The sequence below is a fragment of the Argopecten irradians genome, chromosome 10 (genome assembly GCF_041381155.1).
Source record: "Argopecten irradians isolate NY chromosome 10, Ai_NY, whole genome shotgun sequence".
Taxonomy (NCBI): domain Eukaryota; kingdom Metazoa; phylum Mollusca; class Bivalvia; order Pectinida; family Pectinidae; genus Argopecten; species Argopecten irradians.
The window spans coordinates 2529352-2552782 of NC_091143.1; the positions used below are offsets into that span (position 1 = coordinate 2529352).

The following is a 23431-nucleotide window of genomic DNA, read 5'->3' on the forward strand; positions in this document are numbered from 1 at the left end:
AAATTATTCAAAACTGATTGCAGTTAGTATACACAGAAATATTTGTGCATTTCCATGAGATATGTGCTGATTTGTACAAACTTTTAGAAGTCAGTTGTCCAATAAAATTTATTTGTTTATTTTGTTGAGAATATTAGATAAGAATCAAACCAAACAAACAAAACTTAATGACCAAAATTCTTCATTATAAATACAGTAGCTATATAGCCAGTACTAGGGTATAACAGAGCCAATACTGGTTAATACACATCTGTGGGAGTCTCCCTAGGGAGCCTCATATACGCTGAGAATGATTATTGAAATCATTGAATAGGAGTCTATCAAACAAACGTCAAAAATGTTTACAAGTAAACACAGGTTATATTAGAATACTCCGTACTGTGAGGAGGACAGACTCCGTGGATGTAAGACAAACATTCAGCCATGATGAAACACCCACGAAAGACGTAGCCTCAATCTTCATTGATGGGATATATCAATTTTTGTTTCTAATTCAAAAAGTGTAAGTAAAACATTTAGAAATTTTCACAATGCAAAAATGTTTAAGTATTTAGTTCTGATGGCAGATTTATATCTTTTGACTTACAACTAAATCCCTTTCAAAGTGATGCAAGATTATACAGAAAATCTTAACATCTTCCAATAGGTACAGATAAGATGTTGATGAGATATTCACGGGAGATATAGAAAGTCTATTATTTTGAACCTTACACTACAGACACTAACTATATGTTTAGTACAGCATATTCTTCTTAACGCATTGGCTGTTGAAAAGTACATTATATGTAACTGAAATGAGAATCGGAAGTCTAATTTGGTCTTTTTCTTTATCTGTCAACTTGAAGGTACATGTATAATAGTACTTTTTCTTTAGCCTGGTAACAGGATGCCAGTATAGGAACCCTAACAAAGGCATGGTACAGACAAACTACTAAATAACACCATGAGGCAAAGAAAAAATCTTCACAGCCAAACGGTTTTTATATACAGGTTAAATTGTGAGGAAATTGTTCTTTCAGTTTGAAGAAAATGGTCTTTATAAGCAGTTAGTTGTTATACAGAGGTGGTCACTAAGACAGGTTCTACTGTACCCAGATCTGTCTCTAAATGTGATAGTTGTTCCATATGCCAGACTGTTGTGGTAGTTCCTCAGTTGTGATTTATAACCCATGAATGCCGAGAGTTTTCTGCTTGAGAGATGTACAACACCGAAAAATTCAATTACATTTTGTTATAATGACTAGAGATTGGATTTCACGTCGTTGATTTTAAAATGGTTTCAATAAAAGCAATCTAATTATTCATAATCTTAAATCGTTTTCACCAAAATGACAATAAACAACAAAAACTGAATGTCCACCATTTTATCATGGATGTATGAGTTTGCAGAGAAATAGTGGGGGATTGAAAGGCTCATTCTTTAGGGAATCTTTTATAATGTTGAATAGCTGAGTAAGTGTCGATAGGTATTTAACTTATATTGAGTGGAACTCTTTAAAAGGCCAACCGATGTGTGAACCTGTTAAACACCGACCTTACAACATGTTTAACATGGCAGCATGGCACTGGCATTCCTATCACTATCTGTGTAATGTGTAGAGATATGATACAGGTTGGACCTACTTCATGGGTAAGTTCATGATGAACTAACATATTTCAAAATCTTAAGTCCAGTTTTCTTAATTACAGTGATGAAATATTCATATCTGATGCATTTTTACTTGAAATTTTTCAAATCTATTGCTATTCGATATAAGTAAATTTCTTTTTAGAAACATTGCCAAATACACTGGTCAATGTGGTCAAGTGTCTGGTCAGTTGGTCCATGGTATCAGTGATTGACTGTATTACCCAGACACATGGGCTTTCTTCCATTTGGTTTGTTTATTTTTACGTCCTATTAACAGCCAGGGTCATGTAAGGACGTGCCAGGTTTGTTGGTGGAGGAAAGCAGGAGTACCCGGAGAAAAACCACCGACCAGCGGTCAGTACCTGGCAACTGCCCCACATGGGATTCGAACCCGCATCCCAGAGGTGGAGGGCTTGTGGTAATATGTCGAGGCATCTTAACCACTCGGCCACCGTGGCCCCTAAGCTTTCTTCCACTCCCTCATTAAATTTATATATATAATTAGTTAATTAGTTAGTAACATGTACTGTTTATCGCCTACATAGTCGTGATAATAGAGTAATTTATTGCTACATGATGACATAACATGTGTTACAGGTATTTCCACCAGTTACGATCATTTGATATCTCCATGACAGATTACACATTGTCTATAGTTACTACTTCAATCATCATACAAACAGGGGGCACGTGTCCTGTACAAAAACAACAGAAACTCAAAAACACCCATCATGGAATCCAATTACTATATAACAATATATATGTAAAAAAACAACAGAAACTTAAAAACACCCATCATGGAATCCAATTACTATATAACAATATAAATGTACATTGGAACTCACTTCATTTGAAATTGGTTATACTGAAATACTGTTTATTTGAAATGAATTATAATCCCTGGTCACACATAAACATCGTCTTTCTCTGTGGTTATATTGATATCTGGATAATTTGAAGAGATTTCCCATTGTTCAAAATCTTCAATATGTGTTCTACTGTAGAACCTAAGTATAATAATTTCACATATAAATTATAGGACACTCTTTTTTTCCACCAAGATTGAGCAATAGTGATATTATAAACATGACATTATATTTGTATCAATAACATCCATGTACTGTACACAAAATCTACATAGTAGTATATCAAGTATGTACCTTCTAAGTTTAAAAGTGTGAAATATCAATGTTTAATAAAACGTCTGATAAAACATACCATGAACACAGCTAGTATCCTAACAATATACCTATCTCTATAGATCATATCTATATCTCGACTCTCTAGTATCCTAACAATATACCTATCTCTATAGATCATATCTATATCTCAGCTCTCCTTGTACGATATTGAGTACAGACTCATCCTACAGTTTGTACAAGGGCACAACATTCTGTCTTCAAAGACTTTCATATTGAATTTGATTAAGTTATTGTCCCCCTTTATACCAATGTTTGAACAGTGGAATTAAAATCTGTGTAGAGGACATCAGATCTTACTTTTCGCCCTTGGAAGTACAAAACACATGTTCATAATAAGTACAGAAACACTTCCCACGATATCTAATATAAAACCATAGTAGGAGTAGATTTCTTATAGGAAACAAGAGAGGCCCATGGGCCTTAACGGTCACCTGAGTTCTCCATAGGAGTAGATTTCTTATAGGAAAACAGAGGCCAGGCCCATGGGCCTTAACGGTCACCTGAGTTCTCCATAGGAGTAGATTTCTTATAGGAAACAAGAGGCCCATGGGCCTTAACATGGGCCTTAATGGTCACCTGAGTTCTCCATAGGAGTAGATTTCTTATAGGAAACAAGAGGCCCATGGGCCTTAACATGGGCCTTAATGGTCACCTGAGTTCTCCATAGGAGTAGATTTCTTATAGGAAACAAGAGGCCCATGGGCCTTAACATGGGCCTTAATGGTCACCTGAGTTCTCCATAGGAGTAGATTTCTTATAGGAAACAAGAGGCCCATGGGCCTTAACGGTCACCTGAGTTCTACATAGGAGTAGATTTCTTATAGGAAACAAGAGGCCCATGGGCCTTAACATGGGCCTTAATGGTCACCTGAGTTCTCCATAGGAGTAGATTTCTTATAGGAAACAAGAGGCCCATGGGCCTTAACATGGGCCTTAATGGTCACCTGAGTTCTCCATAGGAGTAGATTTCTTATAGGAAACAAGAGGCCCATGGGCCTTAACATGGGCCTTAATGGTCACCTGAGTTCTCCATAGGAGTAGATTTCTTATAGGAAACAAGAGGCCCATGGGCCTTAACATGGGCCTTAATGGTCACCTGAGTTCGGATAGAGAATAAAACAAAGACATATTTTTTTAATCTATAAAGAGTATTTGCTTCCATCAAATTAAACCTGTGAACTAAGAAGAAGATTTTTTTGAAATTTTAGTCATTTTGACCCTGTTTGGCCCTACCCCTTTGGTCCCCCAGGGGGTCAGCAAGGACCGATATGGATGTTAAAATGCTTTATCTCAGGCTAATAATTGTAATTAAATTTGACTCTTGTACTATGAAAATTGACCAAATAATGTTCATAATTATGTTTCTTCCTGTAAATTCCCCTCCCTTCCCAGGAGAAAACATGAGACCCCAGTGTCATATAATTGTCATATAATTCACAATAATGATCAATTTTACCACTTCCAGAATTTCAGAAGAAGATTTTTGAAGTTTTAGCCTATTTGACCCCACCCCTTAAGGCCTCTGGGGGGGGTCATTCATTGAAAACTTGTTAATAGGATTCAATGGCAATTTCATACTGATAATTCTGACAACATTTGACTTATTTCCTATTACAAATGACCAAATAATGCTAAAACATGTGTTTTCCCTATATAAACTACATGTATAGTAAACTTAACCCCCTCCCCAAGAGGAAACCTGAGACCCCAGGGTCATATAATTCACAGATTTTGTAAAGGACCTTAAGACCTTTCTATCTATGAAGAGTATTTGACTCTACCATATCTGTGAGCGGAGAAGATTTTTTGAAATTTTAGTCAATTTTAACCCTTTTGGTCCCACCCACAACTCCCTGGGGGGTGGTGACCATATAATTCACAATTTTGATTGACCTATGGTCATAGAAGGTTTCTGCAAAATTTCATTAGATTTGGTTCAGTGGTTTCGAAGAAGTCGTAAATGTAAATTGTTTATCATCCCACGATGCACGACGATTGACAAAAGGTGATTAGAATAGGTCACCATGAGACTTCGTCTTAGGTAACCTAAAAAAAAAAAGAGAGAAAAGATCTAAATATCGTTTCCCCAAAATGTTCACACCATAGATTTAGACAAGAATGAAAAGTCCACACGAGTGAGAAAGGAAATAAATAGTGACAACTGTCTTCTTTATCAGGTTATCGATTTTTTGACTGAACAAACATTGCCATCTTAGATGATTATAGTATGCATCAATCATATAAAGTAGGATATATAATGTCGCCATTTAAAGTCACATAAACTTGGTCATTTTACTGACAATAATATCAATGTGTTAAAAATACACATACTAAATATGTGTTCTTGTAATCTACAGTCTTACAATGTAATGACTGTTCACAGATTACATAATACTTCAGAAGAAAAATCAATACAGTATGTATAAAATTACAAGTCTAATATTGGCAATCATTTTACCAACTTTCCTTCACGGCTATAAAATTTTGTGATTCTCATTTCAAGAAAGGTTTGCAAAGATTAAAATTTGAGGATTTAAAATTTGAATGGAAATTTATATCAATAAATATGATATAGATGGTGATTCATGATATAAACTTTCGCGAATTTACATGGATCGCAAAATTTCATGAAAAAATTAATTGTATGCGAAAAAAAATTGGTCTAAAGTAAGATTGATTCTTTGATGGAGGACACGACATTGTATCAAACATCTGATGTATATTAATCTGTTACAGAAAACACCATGTCATACAGAGTAACCCTTCCACCCATATCACCAGACGAATCCAGGACACAAAACTATGAAGTCGTGGAACAGGACTATAATGCTATTAGTGTGGGCAGCCCCCATCGTAAACATGTACAGGTTGAGACCAAAACCTTTAGCCCACGTATCGAACACCTGGAGAGTAAAGTCTCCCAAGCTTTGATGACACAAAATCAGGTGTTGTCACAACAACAACAAGTCGCAGATGCCCTCAACCAGCAGCAAGCCATGACCAAAAATCTGATTGAGAAAGCCTTCCAAAATCGTGATGATTTCATCGACAGTCTTGCCCGAGCCAAAGATGACCGGATTGAGGCCAACACTCGCTATCTGTTACAGAACCATCTACGTTATATTACCACCATTGTTCAGAGATTAAGTCAGGATATTGCTGTAAGTGTAGCTGTTATAATGGTGCTAATTGTATTTTCTGCAAGTCTTAGGTTTGATAGAGCAACTATGGTGAGTATACAAATATACCATGGCACTCTACATATTCAAAATACATTTTGTGCTAATATTTGGTACATCAAAACATGTATGTTTACAGAACTCTGGCTACTTTTCATTCAGAGATTGGCCCTCATCACCTCAACACTTTTACACTGTTGTTTTTTAATTTTCATCAAAACTGTAATTTTTTGGGCTTTCTATTTGAACAGGAGCAGGAAGAACAACTGCGACTACGAGATACCGCCGTAGTTGGGACAAACAAAGCTGTGGGGAAGATTGAAGTTCACAACGTCACAAGTTTACAAGACCTGCGCAGTAGAATCGTGAGATGTGATGCCAGCCTCATAAGACATTCCTCCGACATCAGAAACTGTTTTAATGATATCAATGTTGTGTCAAAGGAACAACAATACTTAAAGGAGAATCTCACAGAAAAAATCCATCGACTCGAGGCAGAGGTAAACTAAAGATTCGAAACATGGTTCACATGCAGAACACTATCACCTGTATTTATTTTGAACCGTACAATTTATTTCATGATTGAACCAAATCTTGCTGTTGCATCCTTATAGCGTCAAAACCCATTTCACAATCTGCAATTTTCTTCTCCAATCCCAGATGCTGTCCATTACAGCTGAGTTAGAAAGGATGACCGGACACAACAAATGAGTGAACTTGGTCATGTTAAAAAAAGTGCAAATAGGGAGATAGCCATACTGGACGAGAAGAACAATACAGCGGTATTAGAAGTGAGAAATGCCATGACATCTCACAGAATGACCATGGACTCACAACAACACAACATGGAACTCAAGTTCACTGCCATGATGAACAAAGCAACTGAGGAATGGAACACTGTTCTGGTGAGTTATCTCCCCTAACTTAAATATAAGGTAGCGGTGTACAGTAAGACCAAATGGCCATGGGTGAGATTTTTAATTAAGCAGAAAGCCCCTGTTATATTCTATGCATAAAAAAAAAAAAAAATGTATATGTCCTAAAATTGGTGAATTCAATCTAGAGAATTATATGCAGGCTTCACATTTGCATAAAGAAATTCCCCAAAATGGGTTCGAGATTAATGGTTTAGAGGGTATCCAAATGTGTGTCTAAGATGGAAAAACTCAATACTGTAGCAGCAGAAATCGATAGCCGGGGTACGAGGTAAGATTGCTCAAAAGTTTAATGATATAACTATGTCGAAATAGGCTCAGTTCCGCTATCACGGCAGTGATGCTTGGTTTTAAACTGTGTTCAAGAAAAAAAAATTCTCCTAGAAGGGGTGTAATTTTGGGTTGAAAATCCCAATTTTTTTGCATTTTTTCAAAAAAAACAAATTTGGTTACCATGGTTTTTACAGGCTCACAAAACCACAAAAAGCAGACCTGTCCAAAAATGACTGTACACTGCCACCATACAACAACACTTCTTGTGAGTTATCTCCCCTAACATGAATAAATTTACAAAACACTGTTTTGGTGAGTTATCTCCCCCGACATAAATATACAAAACACTGTTCTGGTGAATTATCTCCCCTAACTTTATACAAAAACATTTCTTGTGAGTTATCTCCCCTAACATGAATAAATATACAAAACACTGTTTAGGTGAGTTATATCCCCTAACTGAAATAAAAACGCTTTAGCACTATCATCCTTAATCACCTTTTACTGGTAGATGTAAACGTTATGGTGGTTATCCCCTCTTAAATCTAATACAGTCATTCTAGAACCACAAACAGATATCACAGTTAATAGTTGTCCACCCCCTAAATTAAACAGCATCTTTCTTAGATTTAAGTATGTATAGTAACCACCCTTCAAAGATCTAAATATTGTAATGAGTTGTCTCCCCTATCTGACTTAAATAGATACCTGTAACTAAAACCATTCATATGAACACATATAGGAAAAATAGGAATATGAATACATAAATACCAAATCATTTGCATCTTAGAAACTAGAAAACAACAACAAAATGCTTACCTTACCTTTAAATTTATATATGTATATAGTTAAGTAACTTTTCCATCTAATGGAAATTGACAGCACAGTTAAATATCTCAGATGATGAGTTGAGTACACTGGTTGTGTTTTAGGACAGCCTGGCTGCCTGACCTACAAAGGGTAATACTTAGAAGGAATTCCCCTTACAAACGTTTCCTGTGGAACATCATAGACTCTGACAGCATTAATAATTCACAACCATACTCCTTTTCTTCAACACCAGACCCTTTTACATATTTTATAAATTTCCTTATACACCAGGTGAATGGCCTACTATTTACATAGAAGTCAGAATGAACTACTCATGGTTCTGGAGAAAAGGTCCATGGGGCTTAATCTGTTGATTGAATGCTAATATGATAGGTAGTTTGAATCAATGCTATTTAACGTCATTAGAATATTTATGTTACTAACACTTTACAATTAAGCACATGTCTTGACCTTTCTAAATGAATCGATTGAAATTGGAAGAAATGGCATTTCAAAAATGTTATATGAAGAATCAAATTTTACATTTATAGCAATAAAAAATAGATATCTCTCCCAATAAAATAGCGATATCTCAGCTATAGAATAGCAATCCTTCCCAATAGAATAGCAATCCCTCCTTACATAATATCAATATCTCTCTACAGAATAGCAATCCCTCCCTACATAATAGCAATATCTCTCTACAGAATAGCAATCCCTCCCAACATAATAGCAATATCTCTCTACAGAATAGCAATATCTCCTTATAGAATAGAAATCCCTCCCTACAGAATAGCAATATCTCCCTATAGAATAGCAATCTCTCCCTACAGAATATTGAACACTCCCCATAGAATAGTTATATCTCTCTATAGAATAGCAATCTCTCCCTATAGAATAACAATCACTCCCAATAATTGTAATCCACTGTGCCCTTGAGTTACCAACTGATGAACAGTTACTTTGTGGGATGGTCACATCGTTACAGCCAGTAGTAGTACCTCTCTCAGTGAGTCTCTGTATTACTTACCAAGAGATAAGATACATGTTATTCCTCAGTAGCGATGAGGGCTAAGTAAGATCATCCCCAGGACCAGTCATTTACAAAACAGACCAGACTGTTTCTCAGTTTTCTTGGAGCCATGAATAATGAAAAGTAGAGAGTCTCAAACCACACCTGAGATCTCCATAGCATAAGGTTACAGGTCCAACACTCAAACACTGAGTCCCACAACCTGTGTGACAATAAATATTGATTACAGGTCAAAATGGAAGGGTTTTAAAGAAGATTTCCCTACTTGTGGTGTTTCTGGCTTCAATCAGAGCTTTTTATTGATAGCAGCAAGTTTATTTCATGAATGTTTAATATGAAAATATTACAACAGGGTAAGCTAAATCAATACATACGCTGAGTCCAATAGGTTCAGAAATCAATAATGTTATGTACATGTTAACTTATTGATTTCATAGTGTACCACACACAAAAAATCATTTGACATTTTCTGTAAAATATTTCATTAGAATTGTGTAGGTCAATGATTTCAGAATACTGGTAACAAATTTTTTTCCCATGACAGAATCGTCTAGAGAGGTCAATGGGAGAAACAGCAAATAATTTCAGTACTCGCCTTCACCGTCTGGAAGAGGTTGTCCAGGCGGACAGGGAAATTCTACGTGATTTACAGGCGGTAAGTCTGCCCCACTACAAATATTTTACTGACATACAACTTCTAACCCTCAAACTCCAGTAAACTTTCATAAAGGAAACTGGTGCAGATCTGTTAGTGCAATTTTCATTGAAGCAATCCTATGGAGAAAGGGAAATAACTCTATTTTGTTTTTCTTTATAGTATAGTAAACATTGAAGTATAGCTATACTATTTCTATTTCTGATTTTGTTTACGCTTTAATTCCATTTGAATATCTTTTACATTTATCAAACAATAATAACTGTTAAATTTCTTTGCTTCAAAAATAATTTTCAACTTGTTTGGTTAAGAAAACTAAAAATATGAAGTAAAATTTGAAGTAAACTACAAAACTCTTGTTTAGTTTTAAATACCAATTTAGAATATAATAGTACATTGTAGTTTAAAGGCTTTACTTTTTTTTCCCCATTTTTGATGTCAGCAAATAATTAACTATAAAAACCATAAAGATAAAACACTTTTTGCCATTTAAAGCAGTTAATTTTTACTTTTAGCATGTAGAGAAGCGAATGATACATAGACTTGAAGTTCACTCTCGCCAGCTCCAGGATGAGATCGGTAGATCAAAACGTGAATTTCGTGAAGGATTTACTTCTGTCCATGACAGCATATCAAATGCCAAAACAGTTCTCGAAGGAAAACAAAAGTTACTAGAGGACAGACTGAGAAAAGATATCTCACAATTACGACAACTGGTAGTCCTTGTTTAGTATGGTATCAGAAATTCACACAGGGTTTCAAACTAAAGTCAAATTCAACTGCTGATGAATAGAATGAAAATTTCTAAATGTACAGTAAAATTTCAACCTCACTAACCACCAGTTCCATGTCAGGAAATTATTTTTGATTAAAATAGATTAGTATTGATTCATTGCTTCAGGTACAAGGCATGCTTCACATATCAAATCAATATCTATGTAGCTATATTTACTTTTTGCCATTTGTTTCTATCTAAATCTGTCTTAAGATTTTATAAAACATTATTTTCATCATCAGAATTCATTTTTTATGATTTATTTTTAACATACTTTTTGTTTATTTATTATTCATAAGACCCACTACCTTTCCGAAACAAAACATGAAAGTTTCTTAAAAACAGTTATAACATAAGAAAATATATTGATAGCCAAAGATAAATTTACAACACCAAACAAATGCAAGATTTTCTGTGTAATATATATGTTAGTACTGAAGACTAATTTTGCTGTTTTGCTATCTGGCAAAGTGAAAGTCAACTAATGTGCAGTAATTAGGACGACAGCGAGAAACATACAACGATCTGCTTTATGAAAATTAACACACTACAAAACTGACGCTCTTGTTTTACATTACCATTTTAAAAGTTAAAAGCTGGCTCAGAAAGGTAGTGTGCCTTCTTTATGCAAGATTTCCAGATGATGACAGTAAGCTGACTGAACAGATATTCACAATTACTTTACTTATACAACTGTGAACTGTATGTTACTAAATATGAATAAAAACTATTTTATTTATGAAAATGATTATGTTTTCTCTCTGATTACAGGGGTATAGATTCAGGACACAATAAGTATATGAGTTATCTCCCCTCTAATTAAGTCTTTGAGATTTATTATTGATTGAATACAAGACCTGTCAAATTGTCAATACATTACAGAACAAATCATAAGTGACTCTCTGACTGACATAGGTACACATAAAGATAATAATGTAGTAAGATAAGACGCTAAAACTTTGCAACAGTAGTAAATGGTATAAAGCACTAACTAAATAACTGAATAAAAATACTAATTTGTCTTATACTGTTACTGATAGTGAAAAAATACCATTTGTCAGAAGTGTAGCATCTTTAGAACCTGTACCTTTTTCATTGGTTTAAAAAGTACATTTTCCTCTTGAAATATGTGCAGCTAAAAACATTCTTTTCTCTTTATTACATTTTTCAGAGTGAAATATAAGCTAAGGTTTTATTGTGAAAATATATGTGGCATTTTTCTTACAGTGAAAATATTGTTTTGGCAGGAATGTATTGAATGAATTTTTTTGAAATATCTAACCAAAAATTGTTAAAAAATATTAAGTGCACCTTTCCTATTATTTTTTAATGTTTGGAACATAAATGTATTGCATTAAATTTTATATTGTGCTATTTCATTACATTATATTGTTTTCTTTTCACATCTATTTTTTACATTGAAAAAATCTGGTACAGTATACTTAAAATTAAATCTTTCTCAAAGCTCTAAAACTAATAATGCCCATTATTCATTTGCATTGAGTCTTCTGAAAATTACAACCACAACCCCCCTCCCTAAAAAAACCCAAAAAACAAAAACTTCAGTAGCTATTCACAGATTACTACTTAAAATCCTATACGAAAAAGACTCAATTTGCACATTACCAAAAAACATTTTTAAATATTGTATGTGTCAGCAGCTGCTGCTTTGTAAATGACTATATGGCAACAACGTGTAAGCTATATCTATGAAATTAAGATGATTGTTTAAACAAAATTTAATTCAACTTTGAAAAACATGCAGACAAAATATTGTACTAATTTATCAAAAGTTAATGTGGATAGGGTATTATTAGGGGCAAGTTACGAAAAATAAAAGTTTCTTCTGATAGGGGAACGCTATAGAAAAACTGTCTTAATCTAGTGAAAACGTGCACTCTTCGAATGTAAACTAAATATAGGGCATTTAAACATACAACATGAAAAGGTTTAATAAATAAAAAAACAAAGCGTTAATTGCATCTTCAAGAATATTTCACAATATTTGTTGGACACAGTCTGAACATGTCTTGGCAACGCACCAGTCTCAGCGTTTTCATCGTCATTCCGAAAATTGCTGTTATAAATTCAACAGCGTGATAACTCCTTTATATAAACTGAGATTTCCTTTGACTGCGTACATCACAATTAGTATACTAGATAGAAATGATGTCACCATTAGCATTTAATCGATAGTTTACCTGTTGCTCAGTTCACGGTCGTCGCCATTTGTAAACAATCTGCTGTGAGCGCCTTCTGGTGAGTGTTCGAAGAACTAAAGGGTCAAAGGTAGAAGGTCATATTAACATACCCACAATTCCCGCGGAAATTGTTTGAACTTTGCGGGTCGCGCCTCATTCAACCGACTGTACACACGACAACAGGAGAAAAGGATGTAAAACAATGTGTAGTTTTCGCTATGCGTCAGGATTATTAAACCATTGTCGAGCAGTTGGATTATACCACTAGTGAGGGACTAACATATCGTTCAATTTTGGGTTAATGTCATTTACTTGGGAATAAGTGTTTTGTTTCAAAGGAAGATTGTGTATTACTATTTTGGCGGACTTGCAGTCGTAAGATATTGATGAACGTGTGTGACTGAAATCAACACACGATGTCGTCTGAAATGGAGGTAACCGATGGAATCCCCGGCCCCAGGGAGAGACTGAGATGTAAGTTTGTTGGTCATTTTCATCGTCTTTGCTTTCTAAGTGATGTCGCATGTGTGTGTGTTGGTTTGTGTATTAGAGCGGACACAGGACTTCTGCCTGAAGCTGCTCTACCTGCCACTCAACATTGTAAACAAATCAATCAACGGACACATGTCACCGGTTACAGGTCGTTACACATGGATCACCACAGTTACATTTACAGTCCAATAAGAAATATCCTTAAATGCATTTAATTCTAAATAGGTTGTGCAATATAATATTTTTTTATTAAAATATAATGCTACACTTTTCTTATACATCAACTCCATATCAAATCAAAATATAATTGTAAAACTTTTATTTTGAAAATTGTTCTATTCTACATACATCTGCGGATAAAAGATTGACTGCGTTGATGGTGGTTGTGTATTATTTGAAACACATGCTGCATGTATATATATACAGCTGATACATTGAAAATTTTCTATAACAATGCTAGTCACAATGTGGATTGTTCTGTAAGTCATTAAATGCTAATTTTATTTAAAGCTATGGTTCACCGTTGTCTCTGTAATTTCCATACACAGGTTTGCTTGACTATAAATAAAAATCCAGGTATGATTTGAGCATAACAGGTAACAAGCCTCGATACCCAGTCCTCAACAGGTGTACACAGACGTTATATAATAGAGTACCCTGTTGGTCTGTCTTGACAGCTCGCCATATGTGAGTCAGGTGACCGCAGACTGCACGTTAACCATGAGTCAGTCTGGAGTTTTACAAACACACATCTTAACAGTAAACAACAACTTTATCAGGTTTCAAACACCTTGATTTCATCAATTCCTCATTCATCTATAGCAGTATGGTTTAATTTGTTTTTGTTCAGTTATCGCTATGAACACTCAGCGTCATTGCCTAATCCTCACCCATGCAGTTTAACCACACCCCTGTCTAGATCTGGACATGCAAATGTGCACATTCAATATTATAACATAAGCAATGCATTTATAAATGCAAAAGTCATGTGCATAGTAAACTAGCAAATTTTAATTGACAGCTGGCAAGCAGTCCCCAGTATTGAGAGTGCCTCATGAAGACCTCTGTATAATGACAACCTGTACAGTAAGACCTACCTAGTCAAGACCTCTGTATAATGATAGCCTGAACAGTAAGACCTGTCTAGTGATCATGATGACCTCTGTATAATGACAACCTGTACAATAACTAAGACCTGTCTAGTGCCTGTACATTCAGACCTGCCTAGAGAAGACCTCTGTCTAGTGAAAACATTTGTATAATGCCAACCTGTACAGTAAGACCTGCCTAGAGAAGACCTCTGTATAATGCCAACCTGTACAGTAAGACCTGCCTAGAGAAGACCTCTGTATAATGCCAACCTGTACAGTAAGACCTGCCTAGAAAAGACCTCTGTATTATGACAACCTGTACAGAAAGACCTGCCTAGAGAAGACCTCTGTATAATGCCAACCTGTACAGTAAGACCTGTCTAGAGAAGACCTCTGTATAATGACAACCTGTACAGTAAGACCTGCCTAGAGAAGACCTCTGTATAATGCCAACCTGTACAGTAAGACCTGTCTAGTGAAGACCTCTGTATAATGACAACCTGTACAGTAAGACCTGCCTAGAGAAGACCTCTGTATAATGCCAACCTGTACAGTAAGACCTGTCTAGTGAAGACCTCTGTATAATGACAACATGTACAGTAAGACCTGTCAAGTGAAGACCTCTGTATAATGTCAACCTGTACAGTAAGACCTGTCTAGTGAAGACCTCTGTATAATGCCAACCTGTACAGTAAGACCTGCCTAGAGAAGACCTCTGTATAATGCCAACCTGTACAGTAAGACCTGTCTAGTGAAGACCTCTGTATAATGCCAACCTGTACAGTAAGACCTGCCTAGAGAAGACCTCTGTATAATGCCAACCTGTACAGTAAGACCTGCCTAGAGAAGACCTCTGTATAATGACAACCTGTACAGTAAGACCTGCCTAGAGAAGACCTCTGTATAATGCCAACCTGTACAGTAAGACCTGTCTAGTGAAGACCTCTGTATAATGACAACCTGTACAGTAAGACCTGCCTAGAGAAGACCTCTGTATAATGACAACCTGTACAGTAAGACCTGTCTAGTGAAGACCTCTGTATAATGACAACCTGTACAGTAAGACCTGCCTAGTGAAGACCTCTGTATAATGACAACCTGTACAGTAAGACCTGCCTAGAGAAGACCTCTGTATAATGACAACCTGTACAGTAAGACCTGTCTAGTGAAGACCTCTGTATAATGACAACCTGTACAGTAAGACCTGCCTAGAGAAGACCTCTGTATAATGACAACCTGTACAGTAAGACCTGTCTAGTGAAGACCTCTGTATAATGACAACCTGTACAGTAAGACCTGTCTAGTGGAAGACCTCTGTATAAACAACCTACAGTAACCTCTGAGCCTCAGTGAAGACCTCTGTATAATGACATCCTGTACAGTAAGACCTGCCTAGAGAAGACCTCTGTATAATGACAACCTGTACAGTAAGACCTGTCTAGAGAAGACCTCTGTATAATGCCAACCTGTACAGTATGACATGCCTAGAGAAGACCTTTGTATAATGACAACCTGTGAAGTAAGACCTGTCTAGTGAAGACCTCTGTATAATGCAAACCTGTACAGTAAGACCTACCTAGAGAAGACCTCTGTATAATGGCAACCTGTACAGTAAGACCTGTCTAGTGAAGACCTCTGTATAATGACAACCTGTACAGTTAGACCTGTCTAGTGAAAACCTCTGTATAATGACAACCTGTACAGTAAGACCTACCTAGTCAAGACCTCTGTATAATGATAGCCTGAACAGTAAGACCTGTCTAGTGATCATGATGACCTCTGTATAATGACAACCTGTGCAATAACTAAGACCTGTCTAGTGCCTGTACATTCAGACCTGCCTAGAGAAGACCTCTGTCTAGTGAAAACATTTGTATAATGCCAACCTGTACAGTAAGACCTGCCTAGAGAAGACTTCTGTATAATGCCAACCTGTACAGTAAGACCTGCCTAGAGAAGACCTCTGTATAATGCCAACCTGTACAGTAAGACCTGTCTAGTGAAGACCTCTGCATTATGATGACAACCTGTACAGTAAGACCTGCCTAGAGAAGCCCTCTGTATAATGACAATCTGTACAGTAAGACCTGTCTAGTGAAGACCTCTGTATAATGACAACCTGTACAGTTAGACCTGTCTAGTGAAGACCTCTGTATAATGACAACCTGTACAGTTAGACCTGTCTAGTGAAGACCTCTGTATATTGACAACCTGTACAGTAAGACCTGCCTAGAGAAGACCTCTGTATAATGACATCCTGTACAGTAAGACCTGCCTAGAGAAGACCTCTGTATAATGCCAACCTGTACAGTAAGACCTATTTAGTGAAGACCTCTGTATAATGACATCCTGTACAGTAAGACCTGCCTAGAGAAGACCTCTATAATGACAACCTGTACAGTAAGACCTGTCTAGTGAAGACCTCTGTATAATCCTGACATCCTGTCAGTAAGACCTTCTAGAAGACCTGTATAATGACAACCTGTACAGTAAGACCTGTCTAGTGAAGACCTCTGTATAATGACAACCTGTACAGTAAGACCTGTCTAGAGAAGACCTCTGTATAATGACAACCTGTACAGTAAGACCTGCCTAGAGAAGACCTCTGTATAATGACAACCTGTACAGTAAGACCTGTCTAGAGAAGACCTCTGTATAATGACAACCTGTACAGTAAGACCTGTCTAGTGAAGACCTCTGTATAATGACAGCCTGCTGTATATGATCACCTTGGCTTATTGTCTCAAGTGGCCCATTTCATTTTGACCTGTGTATAAAGATGACTTGGCTAGAAAGACTTTATTTATCCCTTGGATGGTCTTTGTAGAGAGGTTTGATATGTACTTACATTTGTAGGTCAGTAACAGATCAAACACAAGACAGATTTAGATTGTGGCCTCCATATAAAGGATTAAATGTGGGCCACCCCAGGTACTCACTTTTGGGTAGTGGTTTTCTCTCTGGATACTCCGGCTTTCCTTGAATGATTAGAAAAAACAAAAAACAAACAAGGATTAACCCCAGGACCTTGGATATTCAAATCATGTGCAGCTAGCATTTGTCATAAACAGGGTTACATAGTCCCCCCCCCCTCCCCCCTCCCCCCTCGATCCAGGAAAATATTTGTGAGTTTCCAGGTACATGCAACAATCATTTTGATATTGCAAGTACCGATGTTCATCAATCCAAACTAGGCCCTATTAATTAAAGATGTATATTATATATATACACGAGAGCACGATGACATGATTTATATCAACGGAAATCTATGGATCAAATATATATATATATATATATGGAAGCTCCTGATCAGGTACTAGTGAAATGTCTGATGCACAAAACACCAGCCACAGGTTTACACACATTACATATCAAGAGTAAAGCATTGCTTATAGGATGGAATACATCTACTAAGATAATGCATTAAAATTATGTTTTACCATCAATTATAAAATTATACATGATTAATTAAGCATGACTGACAGAGAATTGGTTTTTATTTGTCAGATTTACTAAATTTGATTTCACAAATGAGACCATGTTTTGATTTCTGAGCTAAAACCCTATATGGTGTACGCTGTTGGAACTTCGAAATTTATGTAAAGTTCAAAATATTTCTTTTAAATATACAGACGTGTATTTCTACAATACATATCGTGTACGTATATACACACGTACATGTTAACAAGTGGTTTTTGGTTTAATATATGCATGGATATGTGTATTTGTTTTGGTTCTCATGATAATGTAAATTTAAAAGCTATGTTTTGATAAACATTTTGACTTGACATAGCGGTCCAGTGGTAAGCAGTGCCACCCTGTTGGTAAGCTGTACAGATCATTATCTACAGGAAACACTTGAGAAGAAATCCAACTAGAGCAAATTAAGGCCCAGAAAAAGTCTGTCACAGTGTCATCTTACATCAACATTTGATCAATTCACTTACGTTCTCTGATATAAAACGTAGAACCAGATTGTAAGGTCAAGGTCATAGTACTCTGGAACATATTTTGTGTATTGCTTTTTTTGTGAGAAGCGGCATGCAATATTGCTTAATTCTTATGTAGAGCAGGAGTTTGTCAAGTAGCTAATGGAGTTATTTTGTATCTGTATATATAAAGTAACTAAGTCTTCCAATCCAAACCATGAAAGTCGCACTATACGTAACTAACAGCAAAAAGTCAAGTTGGATTTGACTCTGATATTGTTAGTATTTGTAAATGTAGTTTGAATTAAGCAATATCAAAGAATATTGATATTGATTTCTCAATAACTTTAGTACAGCAGTTGTTGAGAGACATTATAATCATTGCCAAACGGAATTCAGAGAGTTCATCACTCATTATCGGAAAAGTTCAGAAAGATGTTACTTAGTTACGATAGTCACATGGTGTTCTCAGCAACGACATTAGAATATTGACTTACTGCGGTAAAAGTGGGACCCACTTAGCTATGTTCAATATTTATTTTGATTGTTCCGAATTGTAACTGTCCATCTTGACTTGAATTTAGTCCTATCTCTGCATGATTTATAACAGGATTTAAAAAACAAAAAATTCTTCTATATCACGAAAAAAATCAGACATACGGATATTGTGACTTTAAAATTAAAAATTCTTACTGGCATAAAGCTTAAGGATAAAAAATGATAGTATCCATTTATAGTTGATGGTCAAAACGTAAAACAGATACAGGACATAAACAATGACAGCTACAGATACAGGACATAACAACAAACAACTATAGATACAGGACATAAACAACAACAGCTACAGATACAGGACATAAACAACAACAGCTACAGATACAGAACATAACAACAACAAGATACAGAACATCAACAACTACAGATACAGGATATAAACAACAACAGCTACAGATACAGGACATAAACAACAACAACACAACAGATACAGGACATAAACAACAACAGATACAGATACAGGACATAAACAACAACAGATACAGGACATAAAAACACACAACAGATACAGGACATAAACAACAACAGATACAGGACATAAGGATAAACAGATACAACATAAACAACAACAGATACAGGACATAAACAACAACACTACAGATACAGGACATAAACAACAACAGATACAGGACATAAACAACAACAGATACAGATACAGGACATAACAACAACAGATACAGATACAGGACATAACAACAACAGATACAGATACAGGACATAAACAACAACAGATACAGATACAGGACATAAACAACAACAGATACAGATACAGGACATAAACAACAACAGATACAGATACAGGATAAAAACAACAACAGATACAGGACATAAACAACAACAGATACAGGACATAAACAACAACAGATACAGGACATAAACAACAACAGATACAGATACAGGACATAAACAACAACAGATACAGGACATAAACAACAACAGATACAGGACATAAACAACAACAGATACAGATACAGGACATAAACAACAACAGATACAGATACAGGACATAAACAACAACAGATACAGATACAAACATAAACAACAATACAGATACAGGACATAACAACAACAGTACAGATACAGACATAAACAACAACAGTACAGATACAGAACAAAACAACATACAGATACAGATACAGAACAACAACAACAACAACAGATACAGGACATAAACAACAACAGATACAGATACAGGACATAAACAACAACAGATACAGATACAGGACATAAACAACAACAGATACAGGACATAAACAACAACAGATACAGAACATCAACAACAACAGATACAGGACATAAACAACAACAGATACAGATACGGACATAACAACAACAGATACAGATACAGGACATAAACAACAACAACTACAGATACAGGACATAAACAACAACAGATACAGGACATAAACAACAACAGATACAGGACATAAACAACAACATACAGATACAGGACATAAACAACAACAACTACAGATACAGGACATAAACAACAACAACAGATACAGGACATAAACAACAACAGATACAGGACAAAACAACAACAACAGATACAGGACATAAACAACAACAGATACAGGACATAAACAACAACAGATACAGACATAAACAACAGATACAGGACATAAACAACAACAGCTACAGATACAGGACATAAACAACAACAGCTACAGATACATGACATAAACAACAACAAGCTACAGATACAGGACATAAACAACAACAGTACAGATACAGGACATAAACAACAACAGACTACAGATACAGGACATAAACAACAACAGCTACAGGATACATAAACAACAACAGATACAGGACATAAACAACAACAATACAGATACAGGACATAAACAACAACAGATACAGATACAGGACATAAACAACAAAGATACAGATACAGGACATAAACAACAACAGATACAGGACATAACAACAACATACAGAAACAACATAAACAACAACAGATACAGGACATATAACAACAACAACTACAGATACAGGACATAAACAACAACAGCTACAGATACAGGACATAAACAACAACAAACTACAGATACAGGACATAAACAACAACTACAGATACAGACATAAAACAACAGTACAGAATACAGGACATACACAACTACAGATACAGGACATAAACAACAACAACTACAGATACAGGACATAAACAACAACAGCTACAGATACAGGACATATAAACAACAACAGATACAGATACAGGACATAAACAACAAAAGATACAGATACAGGACATAAACAACAACAGATACAGATACAGGACAGCAACAACAACAGATACAGGACATAAACAACAACAGCTACAGATACAGGACATAAACAACAACAACTACAGATACAGGATATAAACAACAACAGCTACAGATACAGGATATAAACAACAACAGCTACAGATACAGGACATCAACAAAACCGCTACAGATACATGATATAAACAACAACAGATACAGACATAAACAAACAACAGATACAGATACAGGACATAAACAACAACAGATACAGATACAGGACATAACAACAACAGATACAGATACAGGACATAACAACAACAACAGATACAGGACATAACAACAACAACAGATACAGATACAGGACATAAACAACAACAGCTACAGATACAGGACATAACAACAACAGATACAGATACAGGACATAAACAACAACAGATACAGGACATAAACAACAACAGCTACAGATACAGGACATAACAACAACAGATACAGATACATGACACAAACAACAGCATACAGATACAGGACATAAACAACAACAGATACAGAACATAAACAACAACAGCTACAGATACAGGACATAAACAACAACAACTACAGATACAGGACATAAACAACAACAGATACAGATACAGGACATAAACAACAACAGCTACAGATACAGGACATAAACAACAACAGCTACAGATACAGGACATAACACAACAACTACAGATACAGGACATAAACAACAACAACTACAGATACAGGACATACAAAACTACAGATACAGGACATAAACAACAACAGCTACAGATACAGGACATAAACAACAACAGATACAGGACATAAACAACAACAGCTACAGATACAGGACATTAACAACAACACTACAGATACAGGACATAAACAACAACAACTACAGATACAGGACATAAACAACAACAGATACAGTACAACATAAACAACAACAGATACAGGACATAAACAACAACAACTACAGATACAGGACATTAACAACAACAGCTACAGATACAGGACATTAACAACAACAGATACAGATACAGGACATAAACAACAACAACAGATACAGGACATAAACAACAACAGCTACAGATACAGGACACAAACAACAACAGATACAGATACAGGACATAAACAACAACAGACAACAGATACAGGACATAAACAACACATACAGGACATAAACAACAAGATACAGGACATACAGGACATACAACAGATACAGATACAGGACATAAAACAACAACAGATACAAGGACATAACAAAACATAAAGATACATAACAACAACAGATACAACATAAACAAAACAACAGATACAGGACATAAACAACAACAACAGATACAGGACATAAACAACAACAGCTACAGATACAGGACATAAACAACAACAGATACAGATACAGGACATAAACACAGATACAGGACATAAACAGATACAGGACATAAACATAACAGCAAACAACTACAGATACAGGACATAAACAACAACAGATACAAAACATACAGATACAGGACATAAATAACAACAGATACAGACATAAACAACAACAAGATACAGGACATAAACAACAACAGATACAGATACAGGACATAAACAACAACAGCTACAGATACAGGACATAAAACAACAACAGACTACAGATACAGTACATAAACAACAACAGATACAGATACAGGACATAAACAACAACAACTACAGATACAGGACATTAACAACAACAGCTACAGATACAGGACATTAAACAACAACAACAGATACAGGACATAAACAACACAATACAGATACAGGACATAACAACAACAGATACAGATACAGGACATAACAACACATGCTACAGATACAGGACATTAACAACAACAGTACAGATACAGGACATTAACAACAACAGATACAGATACAGGACATAAACAACAACAGATACAGGACATAAACAACAACAGATACAGATACAGGACATAACAACAACAGATACAGGACATAACAGAACAGATACATAAACAACAACAGCTACAGATACAGGACATAAACAACAACAGCTACAGATACAGGACATAAACAACAACAGCTACAGATACAGGATATAAACAACAACAGCTACAGATACAGGACATAAACAACAACAGCTACAGATACAGGACATAAACAACAACAACAGATACAGGACATAAACAACAACAGCTACAGATACAGGACATAAACAACAACAGATACAGATACAGGACATAAACAACAACAGCTACAGATACAGGACATAAACAACAACAGATACAGATACAGGACATTAAAACAACAACAGCTACAGATACAGGATATAAACAACAACAGCTACAGATACAGGACATAAACAACAACAGCTACAGATACAGGACATAAACAACAACAGCTACAGTTACAGACATTAACAACAAGGACATAC

The 23431-nt window shown here is 35.7% G+C and overlaps 2 protein-coding genes and 1 pseudogene across 6 annotated transcripts in view; 2 read left to right on the forward strand and 1 right to left on the reverse strand.

Moving 5' to 3' along the window:
* The window catches only part of LOC138332896 (protein FAM81A-like), a 57311-nt gene that overhangs the window by 18062 nt on the left and 15818 nt on the right, over window positions 1-23431 (reverse strand). Inside the window, exons 1-2 of one of the 4 annotated variants that reach the window (XM_069280903.1) lie at window positions 12694-12748; window positions 9060-9264 (exon numbers count right to left, since the gene is read on the reverse strand). The exons of 1 other annotated variant lie outside the window; for it this stretch is intronic. The gene's annotated coding sequence lies outside the window, so the exon portion shown is untranslated. Of the gene's footprint in view, window positions 1-9059; window positions 9265-12693; window positions 12783-17215; window positions 17255-23431 lie in introns of those variants that run through there. 2 more of the 4 variants (XM_069280905.1, XM_069280902.1) reach the window with 2 other exon arrangements.
* On the forward strand, window positions 1508-11701 carry LOC138332894 (protein FAM81A-like; annotated as a pseudogene).
* LOC138332893 (ras GTPase-activating-like protein IQGAP1) overlaps window positions 12857-23431 on the forward strand; it is a 125870-nt gene continuing 115295 nt past the window's right edge. The window contains exon 1 of one of the 2 annotated variants that reach the window (XM_069280901.1): window positions 12857-13167. In XM_069280901.1, the coding sequence (XP_069137002.1) occupies window positions 13110-13167 (58 nt within the window). In that variant the 5' untranslated portion in view covers window positions 12857-13109. The remainder of the gene's footprint in view (window positions 13168-23431) is intronic. The other variant, XM_069280900.1, reaches the window with a different exon arrangement.